This window comes from Taurulus bubalis (assembly GCF_910589615.1).
Source record: "Taurulus bubalis genome assembly, chromosome: 2".
Taxonomy (NCBI): Eukaryota; Metazoa; Chordata; class Actinopteri; order Perciformes; family Cottidae; genus Taurulus; species Taurulus bubalis.
Genome location: NC_136590.1, coordinates 11,154,537 through 11,176,689, shown reverse-complemented (window position 1 = coordinate 11,176,689; position 22,153 = coordinate 11,154,537). Strand labels below are relative to the sequence as shown.

The following is a 22,153-nucleotide window of genomic DNA, read 5'->3' as shown; positions in this document are numbered from 1 at the left end:
TGCCGAACGATAACCACAGGTCTTATTTTGTTTATTGGTGAAACCCCTTTATAAACAATCCTCATGATCAAAGAGTCATTTGTTTGTTTTTAAAGATACATTTAATATTTTTCATTGTAAAGACACACAAAGTAAATATGTCAGTGTTATGTGGGGAACTGGTTCTCTGTCCTCTTTCCTATCAGTGGAAATCTTGAGAAATCATTACCGTCGCATCACAGTGCAACAATTACAGAGCAGCATGTCAGAAATGATCATATACATTATGGGCACATGTATCCTTATGAACGTAAATGACGAGCAATCCAGTCAACAAATCTGCCGACGTTGGCGTAGACACCGGGCTTGTACTTCTTGCCGCAGCCGTCACCCCAGCTCACAACACCAGCCACATAGTGGGTCCCATTACGCTCGCACACCAGAGGGCCCCCAGAGTCACCCTGCAGGGACAGAGAGGAGGCATTTATCTCTTTTCTCTACTATCATGAATACAGTTACAAGAATATATGATATAGATAAATACGAAACCACATCTCACAGACCTGGCAGGAGTCAACGCCTCCGTTTAAGTTGCCTGCACAGAACATGCTGTCGTCCAGAGCGTTTCCGTAAACATGGGGAGCTTTACATTTCTCCTGGGAGATCAGGAGGACACAAGCATCCAGCAGATGGTTTGTACCAAACTTCTCTGAGAGAAGACGGAGAGTCGCATCAAACAGATTGTGTGTTCACATGCATTCAATGACACGTTCAGTCAAGTCTTAAGGGATACAGTTCGAGAAAGTAATTAATGTGGATGTACTCTGCTTCAATTTTATTTCGATAAACATTTTCCACAAATTTCTGCATATTGTTTGCAACAGTTTGTATTCATGAAGTGCTTAATTTTGAATATCATGAATATTGACAAATAATTTATTTCAGGTTCTGCATGCTTTTATGATATAATTCCATTATTCACTTAATGCAGTAATCAAAACTAAATCTGATGCCATATTCAAATATTTGAAGGGCTTTGCAAACCAGACTTTTATTTAGCTGCCGTGGCTCTACAGTATTCCATTTCTTTTTTCAGCAATTTGTTTTCAATCTATCAAATAGTGTTTCTTTTTTGTCTTCAGTTTGTAAAATAAAACTTAATAAATAATGTCAACACTTGAAACTTAAAATGAACAAGCAGATATAGGTTACCCTGCGTGATATAGGCCGTGAGCTGCCAAAGATCAAAACATTTTCCATTTTCTTGCTTTAATCTTGTAGCTGGGCAGTTTTTCTTCTTAAAATGAAACATACTTTAAGTCCTTTTGACTAAAAGCCAACAACCAATTTTCAAAAGCTGACCACAATACCTCAAACTGATCATTATGTTATGACAGTTTGCTACGATCCTTACGTGTTTCAGTCACACCCCATCCTGAGATCACACACGTCGTCCCACTGGCGAAGGGCTGGCTTGGCAGGCAGGCTGTCTTTACAAAGCGAGTCTCTTTGGCACAGTGCGGTCTGTCGCCGACTTTCAGTTTAAGCATGGCTGCACAGGACAAGCACAAATCAAAGAACGGTGCATGGCCAAACCAATACATTTCATTTCCATTTTTACACAGTTACAATCATTAATTACATGTATCTATGCAACTATCTTTGCACCTCACCAATATCATTATGAAGAGCAAAGGGGGACTCCTTGTAATCCTCATGCACGATGGCCTTCTCCACAGGAATGACCTGATCGTATATTTCCTCCTTCTCGATATCCACTCCTCCCAGCACCACCTGCATTTCCATTCCGCTTTCACTGGACAAACACCAAAAAAGTTAAATAAAAGTCAGGTGTGTGTCCATGTACTGAATTAATTCACATCTGCTTCTATACATCAAATCAACATTGGAGCTTACATGCAGTGTGCAGCAGTCAGTACCCAGCAGGACTCGAGGAGGATGCCTCCACACATGTGTCTGAAGGGCTCATTGGAGCCTTTGTATCTGGCCTGCAGGGAAACCTGCCAAGGATGAGCCCCAGGAAGAGACTTCTTCCCTCCAATGATCCTGGCCGAGCGGGTGGGCAGCGGCCTCCCACACTGGGAGAACTGGGCAGCAGTGACGTCCGGCTTGGCTGGAGTCGGATCTGTTTCACGAATGGTCGGTGGGGTGGCTGGAGCTGGGAGGAATGGAAATCAAAATTAAATATGTGGAGGTCAGGATCTTTCTGTGCGTGCGTGTGTGCGTGTGTGTGTGTGTGTGTGTGTTTTTACCTCCGGAACATTTCCTAACTTTACAATAGTCCCAGTTCAGTTTGCCATTTTTGTTAATAAAGCACCAGGGCTGATCATCTCCATCAGGATTCCTTGAATACAGAGATGTTAAAACAAATATTTAAAAGCATTACATTTATAAATTAAAAATAACTAAAGTTACAACCTGGCAACCCAAAAGTGTTTCTTTGTTATGCCTTTTACCAGCCTATTACTTGCTCTGTAAATAATTTAAAAATACTTTGATTAACTTAATCAACCAGTTACTGACTTTGTGTTACTAAGAGTACTAAGAAAGCTTTTTCACAACATTTAAAGAACATTTACAGACAGACAAACATGGGTATGTCAACAGTAAGTTTATGTGCAATATTTACACAAGACAACTCCTCACCTGCAGTAGTCGTGTGGTCCAATCCCATCAAAGCCTGCATAATCGATAAAGGGATCTCCCCCTTTCTGCTGGATGAAATGGGAATTCCAGTCAAGACACTCTTCCCCTTCAGTTGTTTCACTCACCATGCCACGGTAAAACTCTCCATCCCCTTGGTAACAGTCATTTGATCCTAGAAAAAAGAATCATATACTTTTTTAAGCCAGGTGATAAATGGCCGATGTGGGTTTTTTCTATTTAAGACAGAGAAGCAATTGTATTCACCAATTTCGCAGAACTTTCCACTATATCCATGAGGACAAGAACATTGGAAGGAGCGTTTGGGACCCTTCATGCAAGAGCCTCCATTCTGACAGGGATTGGGCCTGCAGAGAGAAGCTGTGAACACAGGCGAGAAAACCAGCGTATGATGTCCAGTGCAAAGGCATCTATGCAATAGGACTTTGTGAGTTTAATATCATGAGAAAACAAAATCAGTAACATGATGCCTCATAGTCCATAATGATAAAAACAGACCTTTGGTGCAGTTGGGTGGTTTGTATGGATGCTTGCACTTGCACTCGTAGAATGGAGCCGTAGATGTGACAACACAGCGTCCACGGCCACATTTCCCGTTCTTGCAAAGATCTTTCACTGAAAAACCCACGGTGCGATCATTTTATTTAGTTTACATTTAATCGCACATGCAGACCTGCCATCACTGCATGGTTGCTCTGTCTGCTCTCATTGGCTTTGCTTTTTGTCTGTTTGTCAGCCTTTTAGTTTGACCTGTTTTCTGTAAAGCAATTTATGTTGTGTGCTAACTTTCTGCTTGACATTGTTTTGTATTAATTGTCTGCATCGTGTATTTCCTACTTTATATGATGCTCTAAGGTTTTTGTCCTGCTTTATGTTTTGCTTTCTCTTGTTCTAATTGCATTGCAATGGTATCATGATGCTTTTACTTTAAATCTCAGAATTCATGAGGTTAACCATTCAGTGCAAAACATTGAATATTATAATTAATACTCTCATATATGGATCTCAGTCATACCTGTCTGACACTTCTTTCCTGAGTACGGCTCAGGGCAGAAACATCTGAAGCTCCCGTTAGCAGCGAGGTCACAGCTGCCCATGTTCAAACATGGGTTTGGATTGCACTGATCTAAATGAAGACAGAAACGTGAAGACCTCACATGTAGTCTCACCAGTTACCACAAAGAGTTGATTATGTCTGCATCAGTGGATGTCTCGATCAATACATTGTGAGACAAAGCGGATATATATTACAATATTAATATATATATATAACTACAGCACGTGTTCAGAATATACAGGCAATTAAACCAGACGCAATTTACCTGGGATATCAAAGAGTTCATATAACCAGTCATCATAATTTAAATCAAAGTCTTCTGCAGGGCTGTCGGTGGTGTAATCGTAAAAATACTCATAAGCTGTGAGGAAAAGAGAAGCATTCAGGCATTCCAGTCATGAAAGACAAGAGTCAAGTTTTAGTTCACTGCAAAGTCAAATTCAAAGTGTTTTTACCACCAGTGTCATCTGTTGCTGTGAAATCCTGTAACACAATAGATTCGTTATCAAGTTGACTCAGTTTAAAATGTTACATCTCTTCCAAAATATGAATAAAAACAGAGACTCCATGTTTCAGACAAACTGAATTCCTCCTATGCTATATGCATACTTACAGACCAGTCCTGTCCGAGCGCATTGAGAGCACACAGTGGTAAGAGTAAAGCTATGAAGCAGACGATGTTGATGTAGATCCTGGCCATGATGGGACCATTGAACGACTATGGGATGCTTTTTACACCGACAGTCCTAAATAATCCCTCACAAACACGAAGACCCTGACACTCTGCCCACCTGTTAATCATTAGTACGCTACATTGATTTTTACAAGAGTTGCATGTTATCCAATGCTCAATTTTGTCCTATCCTTTTTCTGTTGAGGTCATCCCAAGTAAAAGCAGTAAAGAACATTAGGTTTGATTTTGTAAACATTATCAGGGTATTTTTCCATATGTAAGAAGTAAAAGTCTATCTCTAACTGATGGCAGTTCACATCGTTTTGTTATCTTTCAAATTCACCCATTTCATAGAAGAAATATTTTTTAAGTACTTTTTCTGTATGAAATTTCTTCTGCTTGCTCAGGTCAAGTATAATTTCTTACTCCCTCCCACCTCATTTCTCACACACACACACACACACACACACACACACACACACACACACACACACACACACACACACACACACACACACACACAGGAACATCATTGCTGTACAGGAGAGTTAATAAACCTAAAACTGCACGCAGGAAGGACACTGATCTTGCACAACAGAGGAAAAACAAAGAAAAAGATTCAGTCATACTTTAATTTGTCAGCGGAGCTGTTTTTTATTCAGTGATCACTTTACAGTGGGTGCATTACTCTCAATGAACAGCACTATATATAATGTACATAGGCAGAATGTGGAGAAGTCAGAGATCAGATCAGACCACAATCTCCAGGTTAACCGAGTCATCATCTGTTTGCAGTGTCAACTCAGTTAAAAAGTGTATTCAGGTTATTGACAAGTGGAGTGCTAGTAAACCATTCATCATATGCCATTCAACTTTGCCCTTGCATTTAAGTCCATATTGATTTCATACAACGCTCCAAATTCCTGTTGATGGCTGCAGACACTTCAAAACTTGCAACCACTGGATAGTCATTATAAGTGCCTCAAACTTTGATTGTTGAACTGTATGGTATATATTCATCATTCTCGTGGTGTACATGCAGAAAGAAAGTCCTTAACACGGTGTTAGGCTCAGTCTGTCTACATAGCACTCGGTGTTTGTTGAGAAGAACCAGTCTGAACCCCAAAACATTCACATTTCCATTGCAATCTCCCAATGTGCTAACCTTTAAGGATGTTCTCTTAAACATACAATTCACTGTCTTCAGCACCAGAGAATATGGCAAACAATCTGGGGCAATTCACAGGTTTTCCCCTGGAAACAATAGGGAGTAGGGTGCAGTTTCCAGTAAGTAAAAATAATATAAAAAGACTATAAATATAGGCATATAATGCTAACTTTTAGGAGCAGAGTCAGCAGCAATAGTCAGTCCTTCTCACTCTCAAACTCCATGACAACATATCAAAAATAAGTCACAGATGCTTGCTTGTCTCTTTTATATGTCTGCTCGCGGAGTGAGACTTCTTCAAGTCCAAGTACAGTCTCAGGATAACACTTTGTTCATGTGTATTCTGATTTGCGGATGTAGTTGGAAGGCACGTAGCCTCGTCGGCCTTCTGCCTCCCCCAGCCACCATTCACCGTTGCCGTTCATGTCCTTGAACTCCAGTATCCGCAGCCGCTGATTGGCTGAGATGCTCAGCTCATTGGCACAACGGGCATCAAAGGAGTAGAGAGCGTAGTAAAACTGAAAACGAATAAAAACAATGTCATCGTTAGTTTGTGTGTTTATCTTTTTCAATTTTAAAAGCAGTATTAATTCACATGTTTGGCTTATCAAGGATGGCCCTGACAGACAGCCGTGCACACCCCACTGCACAAATGTTCACCAGGATTGTTTCCTTTTTCTACAAATGGGATACTCACTCATTAGAATAACTCAGATAAGAGTAATAGTTGCTATAATCACTTCAATAAATTGTCTGCAGTTACACTAAATCTCACCTGATGACTATCTAATTCACTCTCATCTTCTGCTTCTGGTTCTGGCTCCGGCACTGGCTCCGGCTCCGGCTCCGGCTTGATGTACTCATCTCTGGAGTAAGAAGCTTTCTTCTGGCCACTATCATCTCCATTTTTCCACTGGTATGAACTGTAGGTTCTGTCTGTGTGTCCATACCGCTGTGAGCGATTGTTTCTGAGTGAAGAATAAGAGTCTGTCTCCGAGAGGTCCGACATCTCCTTGTGAGTGCTCAGACTTGCATAACTGGCATCGTACGTGTCTCTGTGATTGCCTGGATGCCGGTAAGAAGGCTCTGTGTCTCTGTGATGGGAGGAATTTCGGTGCGTTTGGGATGAGTATTCCTTGCGGTTTGAGGGATTTCTGGGGGAGGAGTTTATGGAGTTGCTCTGACTGGAAACATCAAGGTTGGGTCTATCTCTGGGCTGACTCCTACGAGATGAGGCGGAGTCCAGCGAAGGTTGCGGCGATGAATGAGTTGGAGGCTGCGATGTGGAAAAGCTGACGGTGGCCGCGTCCTGGTTAAAGGTCAGTGTGCTGTTGCTGTTTTGGCGGGAGAAAACAGGCGAGGAGCCGCCGTAGCCTGACTCATTAGACGATTGGCTCTCGATGGAGACGTCTGAATGGCTCCTGCGTGGGTTGTAGGGTTTGAGGAAGGAGCTGTACACAAAACCCTTGCCGGCTGCAAAACAAAAAAAGCAAGAGAAGAAGTGGAAATTGATGTTATATATGTGGCTGATTGGTTAAAAAAATCAGATCAAATTCAAATCAGAGCTTACAGTACAAATGACTTACCGCCATTATCAATTAGCCAGCGGTTGTTGCTACCCATGGGGTCCTGCTGCTTGATGACACCCACAAGGTCTCCCTCTAGTACAGAGATGTCCAGATCCTGCGCTGCATTGAAGTTTCTCTCTGCCTGGAAAAGTTTATCAGGACCATAGCGGACCAGAAGCCCTGCACGGTGCTCATCTGTCTGCATGATGTGGTTGGGCTGAAAGCGACAAGGACCAGACTTATGGTTAGATCATGATTTCCTCGTTCATTGTTTCATGAAAGTATTATTTATTCATAAGGTACGGCACAAATGGAAGGAGAGCTCCACTCACAAGTGCCTGCAACTTTTTAGAGATCTGCTTCTCAAGAGTCTTCTTCTCTGAGGTCTTTTTCGTGGAGGTGGCTAGAGGAAGGTTCTCTGGGCAGAAGCTAAAGCGCTGCAGAAGTTGGAGGACTCGACCGTACTCTTCTTGGAACTTGGCGATCAGGTTGCCCTCTGTGCCAGCTTTGTTCGAAAACTGGAGACAAAGGTAAAGAAACCGTCTGAGTTATTAAAAAAAAAAGGTTTTCTAATCAGGTCCATATATTCATGAGAAAATGTCCCACTTCCTTCAAAACCCCTCATAAACAGAGTTACTCACAGCCTGTATGAGGGGCTTCAGCTCTCCCAGTGTCGTCTTCATGAAGTTCTTCTGGGATTGAGCGAAAGCCCTCACACAGCCAGTGAACAGGTCCTCCGCTGCACCGTGGAACTTGGGCAGCTCGTCCAGAAGTTGGGCGTTGAGGGCCTCATAGTTGTTGCGCGCCACCTGCAGCTCATCCTGTACACGGCGGTCCTTGAGTCGGTCGGCGCGCTCCTTGCAGTTGTCGTAGTCCAGCAGCTTGTCGAAGCGCTTTTGGATGAGTTTGTGCGGCCCAGCGAACATTTGGAGGAGCTGGGTGAGCGGGTTGACAACTAAGGCCTCTGTGCGCTCCTTCTGCTCAGAGAATGGGGGAAGAGGGTTGACAGATAATGTGACAATCAGAGGTCATTCCCAATGTACTTTTACAGCAACTAAGTGAGGCTAAACAGAGGAAGAAGACTTACAAATTGTGTGAACTGTTTGTCGCTGATGGAGCGGTGAGCTCTCTGGAAGCGCTCGGGGTCGAGGACACTTCGCTCCGTGTAGATGTCACAGAAGCTGATGGCTGCCAAGACCTTTACAGATGCTGATTCCTGGAGAGATGCATGTATTACAATCCATGTTGTTAAAGAATACAAGTAGTCCAAGACAAAGTATTTATATATATATATATATATATATATATATAGTGGAATATGCGCTGATAATGATAAATGCAATGTTTTTTATACATTTAACATTTTTTTTGTTCTGCAAATTTTCTTTATTCTTGAGAGTACTATTCTTATGAAGAAAAGTCTCATAATCCTAATATAATACTGAGTCAAATCAGTATAAATTAAGAATTATTAAATGTGTTGTTGTTTTTAACAGACACTGGACATATGACCCATACGTAAAATGCTTATACCCGTATATGTTGCAGGTACAGGGAAATGTCCCTGATAAAGGACTTGATGAGTCTCTCCTGCAGCCGGAACTTCTTCTCAGCTTCATCAAACGCTTCATCTTTAATCTGAGGACACGACAGAGGACGAAGATAGACAGAGATCAGAACCAACACGTTTAAATGCACAACATTCACAACACCACAAAATGAGCAGTGATGTACCTGGGGTGAAATTCCTGTAAGGTGTTTGAGGTGGCTGCTGACACGGTTGGATTTTTTGATAATAGAGTGCATGCTCAGCTTGGAGATCTTGTCGATGAACGTGTCTTCGTCGACTTTCCTGTACTTGACCACTGGGGGCAGCAGAGAGGTGACAGTTCAGACTTTGTACTGGATAAATACTTTTATGCAAATACAGAAAAAAAACACAGGGATTTTTTTTACCAAGGTCCTTCCTGCGCTTGTACTCGTTGATGTTTACGTTGATCTCTTTGATGGCCAGCAGAGCTTGAGTCAGCTGGAGCCGATCGTGGTGGCTCTCCGGTGTGGCCCCCAGCAGCTCCATCAGCAGCAGCGGGTAACGCATCACCCGCTGCACCGGCTTGATTAAGAAGGAGCCGAGGTTGATGTAATTTGTTTTCCCCCTGAAGAAGTGACATAGACAGCAGATAGTGTTTGGTTGGAGGGAAACATTAGAATATGTGAAGAGAGAGAGACTCTCGGTCGGCATTTCAGCCACTATCACAGTCACAGCTATTGATTTATGTTCCCATGTTCATGTCACACATGTCTCTATATCATGTGGATGGCATGATCCAATGATATGTAACCATCATCACATATTCATATATTCTGATGATGATGATCAGTACAGTTTTTGGGAGGCATAAAAGAACAGGGAAGGCACCATGAAAAAAAAAAAGTATTTGCTTAGTTTTAATGCGATCTCGAGGACAAACTCAATTCAATAGAAATCTTTTCTCATTATCAAAAGATAATTTCTTGCTGTTGACATAATAAGGATAAAGGTGTTTGATTTATGGCATTTTATTAACCAATTTAAGATGATATTTTGTTGACCAGATTTTCTCTATTCTATTCTATAGAAAGTTAAGACCTTAATGTCTCAACATTTTTTATAATATTGAGAAAAGATCAGTGACTGTAAATTGCTGTTTTAATCCAGAAGATGGCATTATATGTTTCCCAGAATCAACAATTACTTTGCATATCCACCGAAGAGGGTGCATATTTCTGTGTGCAGAATTCACATGCACGTGCAAACACAAACAATAAAATATGAGTTCATCTCAGTCAAGCAGAGAGAATGAAAATGGCAGCATAGATGTTTTTAGACTCTTCCACACGCACACACGCGCACAGGTCATTTCCAGGGGGGTTAATGAGCAAAAGGCATGCGAATCTCATGCTGGAAATCATGACGACACTCTTGATGGAGACTTACCACTGGCGATAAATGGCCCTGTTGAAGGGAAGATTGGAAAGAGATAGAAAGATAACAAAAACAGAATAAATAAACCTATGACTTCATGATCATTTTCATGAATGTTCAAGTGTTACATTCTGCAGTACGTAAAAGAGTCGTTGCTTATCCAGAGACTAAATCCACAAAATTGACTTGAACTTTGCCAGGTCACTAAAAAAAGTCAAGCCAGCTGCACCCACGGTTGTTATGGTTTTGTTTTGTAAATTTTCTCTTAAAGCTGGACAGAAGCCCAGTGTGGCCGTAAAAACTGGCAGTTTCGAGTAGGTGGCAGAACCCGTGACCTTTTTAGAGCTCAATGGACGGCAACATATGCACACACACTTTACAAAAGACTATTCTTTGTCTGACAAGGCCAGCAACATTATGGTTAAACTACAAAAAGACAAGAAAACTGAATTTCAAAAGAAATGAAATACAACTTGATGTTATCAAAGGACACACACAGCTGTACACGTTCCTGGTCCTTTTGTTAAATAAGACTCCGTCTTGGAACCAGCACCCTTTTTTTCTACGGCTCCTGGTCTAACAAAACTTTTGTTTATCTTCAAACACAGATTGCTGACGTAAATTTACAACATTGTAAACTCAAATGTTTGCGTCACTGATGGTGAAACCAGACAGGTGAAACCAGGCAGGGCACATTTTTTCACTGCTCTACTTTACTGAGGAGCCGTCAAACTGCTTCATCTAATAAGGTTAATGTTGCACACAGCAGGAATGGAGTAAAGGTATCTCTACGGAAGAATGTTTCAGACTGAAAATGCACTTATTGTATTTAAAGATGTACTGCGGCTGCCCTTCTCTATCAAAACCTGCCCATGACTCATCTGCTAAAGAAACCCCATCATAAATTAATTCCATGTGACGATCCTCTAACTGGAAACCTCACTTGAACCTTGACATCCATAACAACGTGACTTTTTCAAAACATATACTGTGAAAACAGGAAATCTGAATGCCTTAAATGTCCACAGACTCCATTTTAAAGTTATTATTCTCCTGTAAAACTGTTTATTATAACACTTGCTGTAACAATAGAGCTGCCATTAGTTTTTCGCTCACTAAACTCAATAGTCTTTTGTGGTTCACGTTTTACTTAAACTGTATATTTCTGTTAGTGGCCACTCTTGCTGTCATGTTCCCATGCTTTTACACACGCAAACATGCACATCTTTAGTAACTCAAGTGCAAACTATTTTTTTTAAAGTGAAACACACAGGTCCAAGCTGAAATCTAAAACATATTTCCGTCCTCTCAGTGACTTACCTCAGTCTCTCCAGACACTCCAACACGTGGCACTGGATGTTTTCGTCCTTCTCGTAACTCTCGAGCAGAGAGATGGCATCGTCGTGGTTCTGACAGTAGATCTTGTACACCTCTTCCAGCTCAGCTTTGAAGCCCAGAAATATATTTCCTGAGAGCAGAGGGTAGAGAAACGTAAAGGTCATGTGTTCAACAGGAGAGGAAGGAGGAGGAGGATATGTTTTACTTATAACAGACAAAAATGGTGAAGTAGTTTGTGGGGACAGATTTCAACTTTGGGGCAAAACTCAAGTATGAATTAAAGAAACATCTCTGTGATAATTTTTTGTTTTTACTTCCTCTAACGATATTAAAAAATTAGCTCAAAGTCGTAGTCAACCAATAAAATGTGATCAGTTTATGGTTGAAATAAATAAATATATATAAATAAAGTACAAAGCCCAGCATGCAGGAACAAGCAAAAATAATTACATCATAGGATAAGCATCTTGTAAAAACTGTCTTCTTACCAATAGAGTCGGTGTCCTGCAGTGTTTCCAACAGGCGCTGGGACAAGTCGATCACTGAGCTGATGTTGCCAAAGAGCCCATCAAAGTCCACATTCTTTACCTTTCAGGAAATGCAGATAGAAACTTAGAAAACTGTGATAAAAGTTCCTTTGTGCTGTTGGGTGAAAAAACACTTGTTTACACTAGTGGGAGTACATGATTCTATGGCATGTAAACACCTTATACAGGTTTCTGATCATAAACTGCCATGTTCACAGCTGACTCCTCAACTCATGTACAACAAAAACAGAAGATGACAATGTCATGATGAGACATGCTGTAATTAAAAGGGAAAGTCTGACAGTGGTAATGTAAACGAGACATTTCAATGTCGCTCTCTTCTTCCATTATTAAAGATTAGATGAAGGAGGTACATTCAATTCAGCAACAGTAGTCAGACACCAATCAGAGTAATATATATATATATATATATATATATATACACACAGAGAGGCAAATAACCGTGTTTCTCTACACAGTATGCTCCATGGAACCATCATATCCCAAATATGGTCAAAACTTATCTGTTATTTTAAATTGTTTGATGTTTTCTCTTTGCCCTTGTTGTCTCTGTAAAACTCAAACTGTTACTCTTGGAGCTGAATAATATTTCACAGGCACCTCATATCAACATAACCCCATGAATCCAAACATATGAAAAAAAAATGTTTCAAAATAAACGTCTGCGTTATTTTACCTGCTTCTTCTGCAGTGGCTCGATGATCTCCTCCACACACATCTGCAGGTCTTTGATGTAGTCCTTCTCAGTCTGCAGCAGCTCCTCGATGACCTTTGACCTCTTCTCCAGCATCCTCAGCTCGGGATCCTCGGTGCCGGCGGCGGGGGTCGAGTCCGAAGTCGGGGTTGAATCTAGCGGTTTGGGTTGGGACGACAGGAGCGTCATCTCTGGAGAGACAGGAAAGGAGACAGATTTAGCTTCATCTAAACTGAACTGAACATGGTTTTCCATCTTAATCTTCTCTTTTATCATTGTAATATTTTTGATACGCAGTATTAAGGATCAACCTATGACAAATGTATCTATTTCTGCTCATTAGTTGCCATGACATTCACATAAACCCAAAGCTTGGTGTCACAAAAAAGACACAAAGGGGTTATCTAAAGATGACAAAGTATAAAAAGGAAAATTGAAAAACGTTCCCAGCCCATGTTTCCAGTCATTGTTTCCAAACATACTCCTGCCCGCCCACCCACCCAGCCCACCCTTTACTCTTCCTCTTGTCTGACTAGCTTTTGATCAATGTCTCTGCTCTCACTCCCAGAGGGCTGATCTCTGGGGGTGCCTGGGACTGGAGGGAGAGCCTGGTTCATGCACCACTGCTCTTTATGAATGGAGGGGACTCAGGCTCTTTGTCTGTGGCACAATGGCCTGTGACAGAAACTACAGAAATACAGGATCTCAGGGGCCGAGCAGGCATTAAAGAAGAGGCAGTTAGAGGGGGACTGAGGGAACAGAGATAACAGTACTGGAGAGTGATGATACATGTTGTATACTGTTTCTAAAAACATCCTCTCATCTGCTATCTGTATCTTGTATTACTTAGTGAGACACTAGGCTCTTAGGTTCAAAGGAGATGTCTTGTGCTATTCTGTATTTTTATAAATTGTCAACAAATCTCGTAAAAATAAAACAGAATTGTTTGTGTATCCAAAGCCTGAGCTTTATATTTAGTGCCATCGACCTCCATTGCCATCCAAAAACTCAAAAAAATCACCACACCTTTCAAAGATGTACGACTTCAGTAGGAACAAATGGCTGAGGTGGTCATAAAGTATCATGAGATGGACTAATACAATGTTAACATCTCTTTATTTTCTGGACAAAATATAGATTATTAGCAGCCTTATCCTGTAAGTGTGGCTGCAAAGTGTTGTGAAGCAGCAGAAACACATGTTACAAGTTAGATTAATATATTCTGATTGGATCAGTCGTATACATTATTAATAATTGAAACTCTGGAGGGGAAACACCGGTGTAGTTGTGTCACATCTCAACACGTGCTGTGTTGTATTGACGGGCGAGGGAAACGTCACCCTTGCTCCTTGAACAGATGCTGTCCGGGGCTAATGAAGTTAATTCTGCTTACCCTCATTACCCCATGCACTACATGCATTACACACACAGCCTGTGTGTGTGTGTGTGTGTGTGTGTGTGTGTGTGTGTGTGTGTGTGTGTGTGTGTGTGTGTGTGAGATGTTGCCTGTTGCACCGTCACACTTTTGTCAAAGTCACATAAAAGCAGTTTTTTGACATTTTTGATCCAAACTGTGATCACTTCTCACGAGAGTATTGAGTTGGGGTCAAACGTAGGACCTTGCAAAACTTGATTGCAAAGCGTTTTACATTTCGATGCTAGCTAAGATTTATATTTCATGACCCGACTGCGTGTCTGATCCTCGGCCACCTGACCTCATCTCTCTTTCTTCACGTGACTCGGCTAAAGCGCGACTCAAAGGAGCTTTTCTCAGTGCTTGCACCACATCTCCCTGCAGCATCAGTCACTGCTGCTCTATTAACACTACAGCATTTCCCCACTGGTGAGAAACTAATGGGTTTTTAAAGTCATACAGCAGCAACACAATACAAAGAGAGGCTGAAAACAAAAGACTCCGAATTTAATTGGAATCAATCGGCTTATTCCCATGTTTGATCCTCCACACACACGCACACACACACACACACACACACGCACACGCACACTATGCTCCACTTCACACGGTTAAATACGCAGCTATTTCAATCATAACCAACCTGCGAAACAGCATGACCAGAATGTAACCCACTTCTATGAAATTCCACTTTTCTTTGTTCTGTGAAGTATTGTAAAGAGGGTACAGGCATCTTGTTTGCACCCCCCCCAAACACACACACACACACACACAATACATCTAATTAATTAATTAATTAATTTCAAATATGTTGTAACTATTGCAAACTTATATTCCTTAGTTAGTGATTTATCCTTATCTGACTACTGATTTGAAAGAAATACATAACATACATTTGCAAATTTCACAATCGGAAGTGCCTGTAAAATGAGGCGTAACATAAAACTATCTTCCTGTGGAACTGGATCTGCCCGTGTCACTCAGTCTGCAGTAAAAGGGAACGCCCGCATAACAATCCCTTCTCATGAGGCATTAGCGTCTAATGAATCACACACCTGTGACTGGATGCCAACAATCAGAGGGACAAATCAGTCAGTGCAAACAACAACCTGCTGCTGAAAACCGCACGATGGCATCAAGCCAGCAAATTCACAAGGTTTATAATTAGGGGGGGGGGGGATATTTAGGGGATTTCTATTCAGAATAAAGACTTGTTTTCCTCTCAATCAGGTACAACCATAGACTGTGTATAAGAAGTGGACTTCTTATTGACGTCACCTGTTGGTTTGTTTAATAAATGAAGATCATGTTGTATTGGAGAAGACTTGACACTAGAGATAGAGACCATAAACTCACATGTACAATATTTACTGATGTAATAAATCAAGTAAGAAGTAGGGCCATCTTTACATACAACCAGACTTATTTTTCCTCGTCCCCTGGTGGCCAGTAGAGATTGACTTTAAAGTACTTCCATATAGGCTTCACTTTTCAGGAGGTTGCTGATTATAATAGAATGTCATTAGATTTTTTTGTATCTGTTAGTTCATTACTGTGAAACTGACTGTAAACACCTGTTGACTGATCTGCAATATGACAACCATTTACGTGCTTACTGCAGCTGATAATATATTGCATTTTCAGTCCGAACAAAAACACATTTGACAGGTTAAACATAGGAGATTTAAACTCTGGATGTAACTGGATGATCAACTCTTTAGAGGGAGCAAACATCCAGACAGGGAGAAACGGGGATCATGACTCTGCAGGGCGCTAGGAGGTGTCAGCACGGGGTTAATGAATGAGTTGCAATCGAGCGCTGACCTGGTTACTCATGTTAGAGAGTTTGGAATAATAAAACAAAGAGACTGCCTGTGTAATGTCCTGGCATTTAGAGGGTTATGAGTTATACAGGGGGGGAGAACTGATTATTAAATCTGCTGTTTTCTAGGACAGTCACAACAGGGAGTGTGCTTAATAGCAGTATAAATCACTGCGCCACACCTCCTACCTTCAGACACTCAGTATGACAGCAGTCTCAGTCACAACTGACACACCACCAGGTCTTTAAGGGTTGAACAAAAGATAATAGTGGATATCAGGTACCACACACAAAGAACAGCCCAGCATGGCTTCCGGTTGACCAAAGACTAGTGAGATTATGACTATGGTGTATTAGGACTATGACTTATGGTTATGTCTAATAATTTATATGATTTCCTGCTTTTTGTTTGTTTGTTTTGCAAGTTTGACCAAAACCTCAGTGTTAAGTTTTACTTAACTTTTACCACTTCCTCCAGCTTCGCTCACTTGAATGCATGCGGTGATGTTCATATTATTCATATGAATTTTTAATTCGTTATGACATTTAGAAAAAGTACTACAATGTCCATCTGGCATTGGTTACATTTTTGGATAGGTTCCAAACGTATTTGTTTTTTAAAAGAATGGCATGTTAAAGATTACAAATTATATTTTACCGTCCCATATCAATGCTTTTCTGATGAATATTTAAATCTATTTAAAAGGAGGAGGAGGAGAATATTCCTTGTAATGTTTGCTCTCTTCAATGCCCCATCATTCGCTGCCCCGTACGAAGATAAAAAGAGAGCGAGAGACAGAAAAGAGAAGACGGTGAGGCTTAACGCACCTGCTGCTTGGAAATGTCTTCAACCCACTTCAAAAACAAGCATACACACACCCACACACACACATAGTGGTTCAAACAACGCCACCCATTCTATGATAGTCCATTGTCAATCTGAAGTCCAGCTCCTGAGACTCGTAGAGAGGAGTGCGTGTCCCGCTGCAGAAACTCCATTCCAGACCTCCAATTACCATGAGAATGGATGGGAACCCAGCATCATTAAACACACACACACACACACACACACACACACACACACACACACACACACACACACACACACACACACACACACACACACACACACACACACACACACACACACACACACACACACACACACACACACACACACACACACACACACACACACACACACACACACACACCAGGGAGGACGACCACTCTGGTACAGAATAAAACCTGGAGCTGGACCGTCGCTGCTTGTTGCTTAGAATGAGATGAGAAAACATTTCTGCATCCCAGCCATACTACACACTAATGGACATAGTACACGGTGTTAGCAGGTTTCATATGCATACTGTCTACTTTAAGTATACTATATTGTTACTCAAACTCTGCTTGGAACAAGTATGTTGAATTGGGACAGACAATGTTACGCCTTTATCCTCGCCTCTTTTAAAGTTATGTCCGTCATGACAAACATGTTGTGGTTAACTTTATATCCTGACTTGTTGACCGTCTGTCCTTCGCATGTTTCCGCCCCAAGTTGGGTGTCACATGAGATTCATTACTGAGCTTAATTCATATATTTGTTAAAAGTCGTCTAATTAAATGTTATTTTTCAGATATTAGCTTTTGGTGGTGAGATTCGGAGAAGGATGCCTTGTTTATCTGGTCATGCTTCATTCAGTTTTTAAACTGAGCAGCCTATTTTTTTTTGCTTTTACGCCTCATGAACATTTGTCTACTGGAAGCTTTGTTAAGGGTTTTACTGAGTAGCATGGATTAAGTCCAGTTCTTTGATTAATCTGTTTCATGTTTCACATTTTACTGACATCCTCCTCTGACAACCTTGTATCAAAAATGACAATGCATGGATTCAACATTCAATCCTCCCAAGTCATCTTGCACTTAAAGATATGTTTAACTCTTTAATAAAACTACAACATCATCCAAGTAAACTTCTTTCCCGAATATGTTTCTCTTGAACAACTGTGACTCTGCTGCACCACTGTCGCAGATCCAGTTTTCAAACAATAGTTTTTTGAATTCATGGCCTGCAGTCCGCATGCTCCACCAATAGCCGTGCAAAGTCAAAAAGTTTTGGACCTGCACAGAAGGTCAGACACAATCAGCGCTGTGTGCGTGCGCGCGCTCTGCTCCAAAGTTCACAGCAGAATGCACAGTCGCCAAGGCAACACAAATAGCAGGGGCCCTCCTCATATCAAGCCAAGTTTTCAGGAGCAGGGAGTGGCTTTGCTGAAACGATCACATGGGAAACTCTGCGTGAGTGTGTGCAGTTGGGACATGAGAATAAGTTGATACAAGCTCCCAAGACTCCTGGAAACACACAACTTGCAAGCCAAGACTTGTAATTAATACGTTATGTATTAAAAGATAATCCACGACGCTGGTAACTGGCATAAGATAAATATATCAGTGCAGGCAGAGTCAATATTAACAAGACTCTTAAAGAGCTTCAAACTGCTGCAAGGTTAACTTTGTGTTTTAGAAAAAGAGGGAGCACTTTTATTTCCTCTGCAGAAACAAAATCTTACAGTTTGAGCATATTTTTGAATCAGCCAAATGAGTGAGCGTGCGCTTATTTTGCGATATCTCTGCCCTTCAGTCCAGATGTTTGTCATCAGGAAGAAGGTCTCTTAAAAAAGGAAAAAAGAGGGGAGTTTATTCAGTGACATACCATCCTGTTTATCTCGTTTTAGGGTCAAATGTCAAAAGGTCACATTCCTGCTCAGGCAGAATCTCTCAGCAACCTTTATGTAGCATTGTTAGGAATTTCTTGCAATTACAGCAATCCATTCAGTCATTATAAGAGCAGGTTGTGTGCTGATACATGTAGCATTCAGCTTGCCATTTTCTCCAGACAACCCAGTGTTTAGTGTCCACTATCGGACACCAAGAGATGCAACTCTTCTTGTCTGCAGGTGGATGACACGACAGTCTCATTAACAAGTTGAATAAATAAGTTACCACAATGCTGCATGCAAATGCGACCAAGACCGTGGTCTCTGGCTTCCTTGGAATTTCTCACTTAGTCTCACTTCTATGACAAACAATGTCCAATTACTTCAAGAGACCATCAGTTTTGCATATGTGCAGAGAGCCTCGAGGAGAGGCACCTATTCAAAGGAGAAGCTGTACCGTCTTCAAGCCAATAGAGAAGGACTATGGGTCTACTGGGTCCTGCAGGTGCTTTAGAGATACAACATATAAAACATGGTCATGGCTCCAAATGCAAAGGAAAAGCTGTCTGTTTTAATATGGTTATCTTGCATTCAGTCTGATGACTCAAAGACTTGAACCTGTGTGGGAAGATATCTGAGTGTGAGAACTTTCTTGAGGTTTTGAGATGACTGAACTTGCAGCATTATATCTGTTGATAATTGTATGACAAGTAAAGGCAAATATCTGCCTGAGGGCTTTATGAGTTTTCCCACAAGTAAACAAGCGAATTTACCTAAAACTGTTCTGCGCATTGTGCAATGATTTAGGTAGCCTTTCTTTATATTCCTAAAAATACAACCACTCATTTAATGTATTATTGCTATCAGCAAAAAATGTAAGCTGGTGAATATAAACACTCTAACAAATGCATAATGGCTAGATTGTTCACTATACCTTTCTGTTTAATTGCTGTAATATTAAATCTTAAAATGAAACTAGATGTAATAACTATCTTGTTGACAATTTTAAATCATATACATAAACTGATACTGTATTGTAAATCTCTGGGAAATATTGCCCTGATATTGATATACCTGCCTCTTTTAATACAGCTAGTGTTTGAGTTTGAGACCCTCATTTACTGACACTAGTGAGTCTATACCACTTTACCACAGAAGACAGTAAAAATAATTACTGTATATATGAACATGAAAATTAATTAGTCCCCAAAGCTAATGTAAAAATAATGTAATTTTCAGGTAATGACTTTAATTATGAACATGACTATTATGAATGTAAGGGGAGTGACAACCACATCTACTGGCTCTACGAACAAGGCCTTATCAAGAGGAAATCAGTCCTAAAAGCAAAAACTACCAGGACAAAGATCCGTTGTCTTTTCCCACACTTCTATCTGAAAACGACGCATTTTTAACACTTACAGTATGTGCTGCAGTATGTGTGACATGTTAGAAAGGTTGCACTGGAGTTGTCTTCAACAAACAAACTTAAAACTTAAAAAGAAAAGCAATAAGGAACCAAAGAAGTGCATGCACAGTATGGGAGTGTGACCACCACTGAGTGAGTCATGCATACCTTTGGACTAATGAGCTAAATGTTTTTTTTCGCTTGCCAGCAGTGAGATAAGACGTCTTTAGAGCAATGTTGTCAGACGATTTGAGATCTTGTTTTAACTCCTAACTCCCCCACCCCACCCTCGTCCCGCTGCCCACCAATAGCAACGACTGCTCAAGGATTACAGAGCAGACGCTGCCAGATCATAGCTGGATGATGACACGTTACTCACACAGACGCTCAAACAATGTCCGTACAGCAGTAGACCGTTTTCAGTTCAAGAGTGCGACCATAAACAAAAATACAGGTGCATACTTACACCCACACCCACTGACACACACATCGCATAGGCATTTTGTTTCAAACATTAAAATATGTTCAACGGTTATGCTATCTATTCCTGACAGAAAAAACAAACATATTTTGCTTAATATGTTGCCTTCTTTGGATAAACCTACAAGATGTAAGCCTGTACCAGCAGCATATGCACACACACAGAAAGTTCATAACACAATCTATAACTAGACCCAGCTTCTGCTGTGCACTAAGCTCTATAGATTTTCCAGACCCAGAGAGAGGTCTCATATATCTCAAACTCGGTTACTGAGAACAAATGACCTTAAACATGCTCGAAAAGCCTCGGCCATCACCTCAATGTCACTGAATCACGTAAGCCCAATAAGCACTGCAACGAGATGGCCTAATGTTTTTAGCCGTGCTATCAAATGCTTTACTCGACAGAACCCCTGACAGAGCTGAAACAGTTTAACGAGATTAAAGGATGACAAGACACTGCAGAAGGCAAGCATGGTGCATATGTGTGTGTGTGTGTGCATGTGTATGTGTGGGTGGGTTTTTAAAAATGGCGTCATCTCTCAAATAAGCCTCTACAGGATCTCACACACACACACACACACACACACACACACACACACACACACACACACACACACACACACACACACACACACACACACACAGAGATTCGGTCTAGTCTTGCAGTGAAGGAGTCAGGCCAGTGCTGGCCACCGCCTGGCACCAGACAGACCCCCGCCATCTACTCACCATGCTGACGCTAGGGATTAATACTTGGACTCCCAATGTGTGGTGGGGGCCGTGTGTGTGTGTGTGTGTGTGTGTGTGTGTGTGTGTGTGTGTGTGTGTGTGTGTGTGTGTGTGTGTGTGTGCGTGTGTGTGTGTGTCTGTGCAGGTTTCTAGGTAACTGGGGGATGGGTCATGGGGCGCCACCTGCTTCTTCTCAGATACAATGAAGCAAGTCAGAAGAGTGCTCTCTCTTTTTTTTGTTTCGATTCCTTATGAAACAGACTTGAACATACACACACACACACACACACACACACACACACACACACACACACACACACACACACACACACACACACACACACCTACCTTCAGAAGTATAGTTTGTTTTCATGTTTACAGAATACTGCACTGTTGAACCTTTCTCAGTGTTAACAGGTGAGAACATCATTGCCCTGGGTGCAGACCAACTGAAATGTGTAATTAAGCATCAAATGCTGGGTTAAATGACACGTGAAGACACTTTTATTACTTTGGACTATATTTAATTTAATACGTTTTTTAAGTTTTAAAATTCTCTAAACTTCCAATAAAAGTACGGTTTCTCTATCTGCACTGAAGCTAAGATATTGTATGGACCACAATTGTGGAAACATTTCAAAAGATACCCAGCTGTAAACTTTAAGGTTTTAAGTTTGTATTTCTATTTTCAATACATAAATCACAAAGTTTGGTTAAAACAACAAGTTGACCTTTTTCTGACCGCAGAACTTCATAACTTGGTGGAACATTTAGGCTTGGGTGTTCATAGAAAATAAACATATTGTTTATATACAATACCTACTTGAAATTATCTCTACACCAGAGCAGCTTCACTCATCATGAACTGCTTTATAGAGATGGTATTAATTGTATCCCTGTCTGAAAAC

General features: G+C 41.1%; 2 protein-coding genes across 2 annotated transcripts in view; both read right to left on the bottom strand.

The window, feature by feature from the left end:
• Positions 1-281: 281 nt before the first annotated feature.
• habp2 (hyaluronan binding protein 2) lies at positions 282-4,421 on the bottom strand (the record flags this gene model as incomplete). The annotated part of the gene is made up of 13 exons (XM_079237333.1): positions 282-440; positions 543-688; positions 1,394-1,531; positions 1,653-1,795; positions 1,897-2,158; positions 2,253-2,344; positions 2,647-2,818; positions 2,911-3,024; positions 3,163-3,279; positions 3,680-3,790; positions 3,987-4,082; positions 4,177-4,204; positions 4,335-4,421. The coding sequence occupies 13 exons, from the start codon at positions 4,419-4,421 to the stop codon at positions 282-284; spliced, it is 1,665 nt and encodes a 554-aa protein (XP_079093459.1).
• A 616-nt stretch (positions 4,422-5,037) lies between these two features.
• The window catches only part of dnmbp (dynamin binding protein), a gene marked incomplete at its 5' end in the record, with an annotated part of 30,629 nt that continues 13,513 nt past the window's right edge, over positions 5,038-22,153 (bottom strand). The window contains 13 exons of the mRNA XM_079214509.1: positions 5,038-6,080; positions 6,338-7,035; positions 7,149-7,347; positions 7,463-7,648; positions 7,772-8,107; positions 8,218-8,346; positions 8,664-8,768; positions 8,865-8,995; positions 9,087-9,286; positions 10,108-10,125; positions 11,416-11,563; positions 11,922-12,021; positions 12,658-12,866. Of these exons, the coding sequence (XP_079070635.1) occupies positions 5,895-6,080; positions 6,338-7,035; positions 7,149-7,347; positions 7,463-7,648; positions 7,772-8,107; positions 8,218-8,346; positions 8,664-8,768; positions 8,865-8,995; positions 9,087-9,286; positions 10,108-10,125; positions 11,416-11,563; positions 11,922-12,021; positions 12,658-12,866 (2,645 nt within the window). The 3' untranslated portion in view covers positions 5,038-5,894. The remainder of the gene's footprint in view (positions 6,081-6,337; positions 7,036-7,148; positions 7,348-7,462; positions 7,649-7,771; positions 8,108-8,217; positions 8,347-8,663; positions 8,769-8,864; positions 8,996-9,086; positions 9,287-10,107; positions 10,126-11,415; positions 11,564-11,921; positions 12,022-12,657; positions 12,867-22,153) is intronic.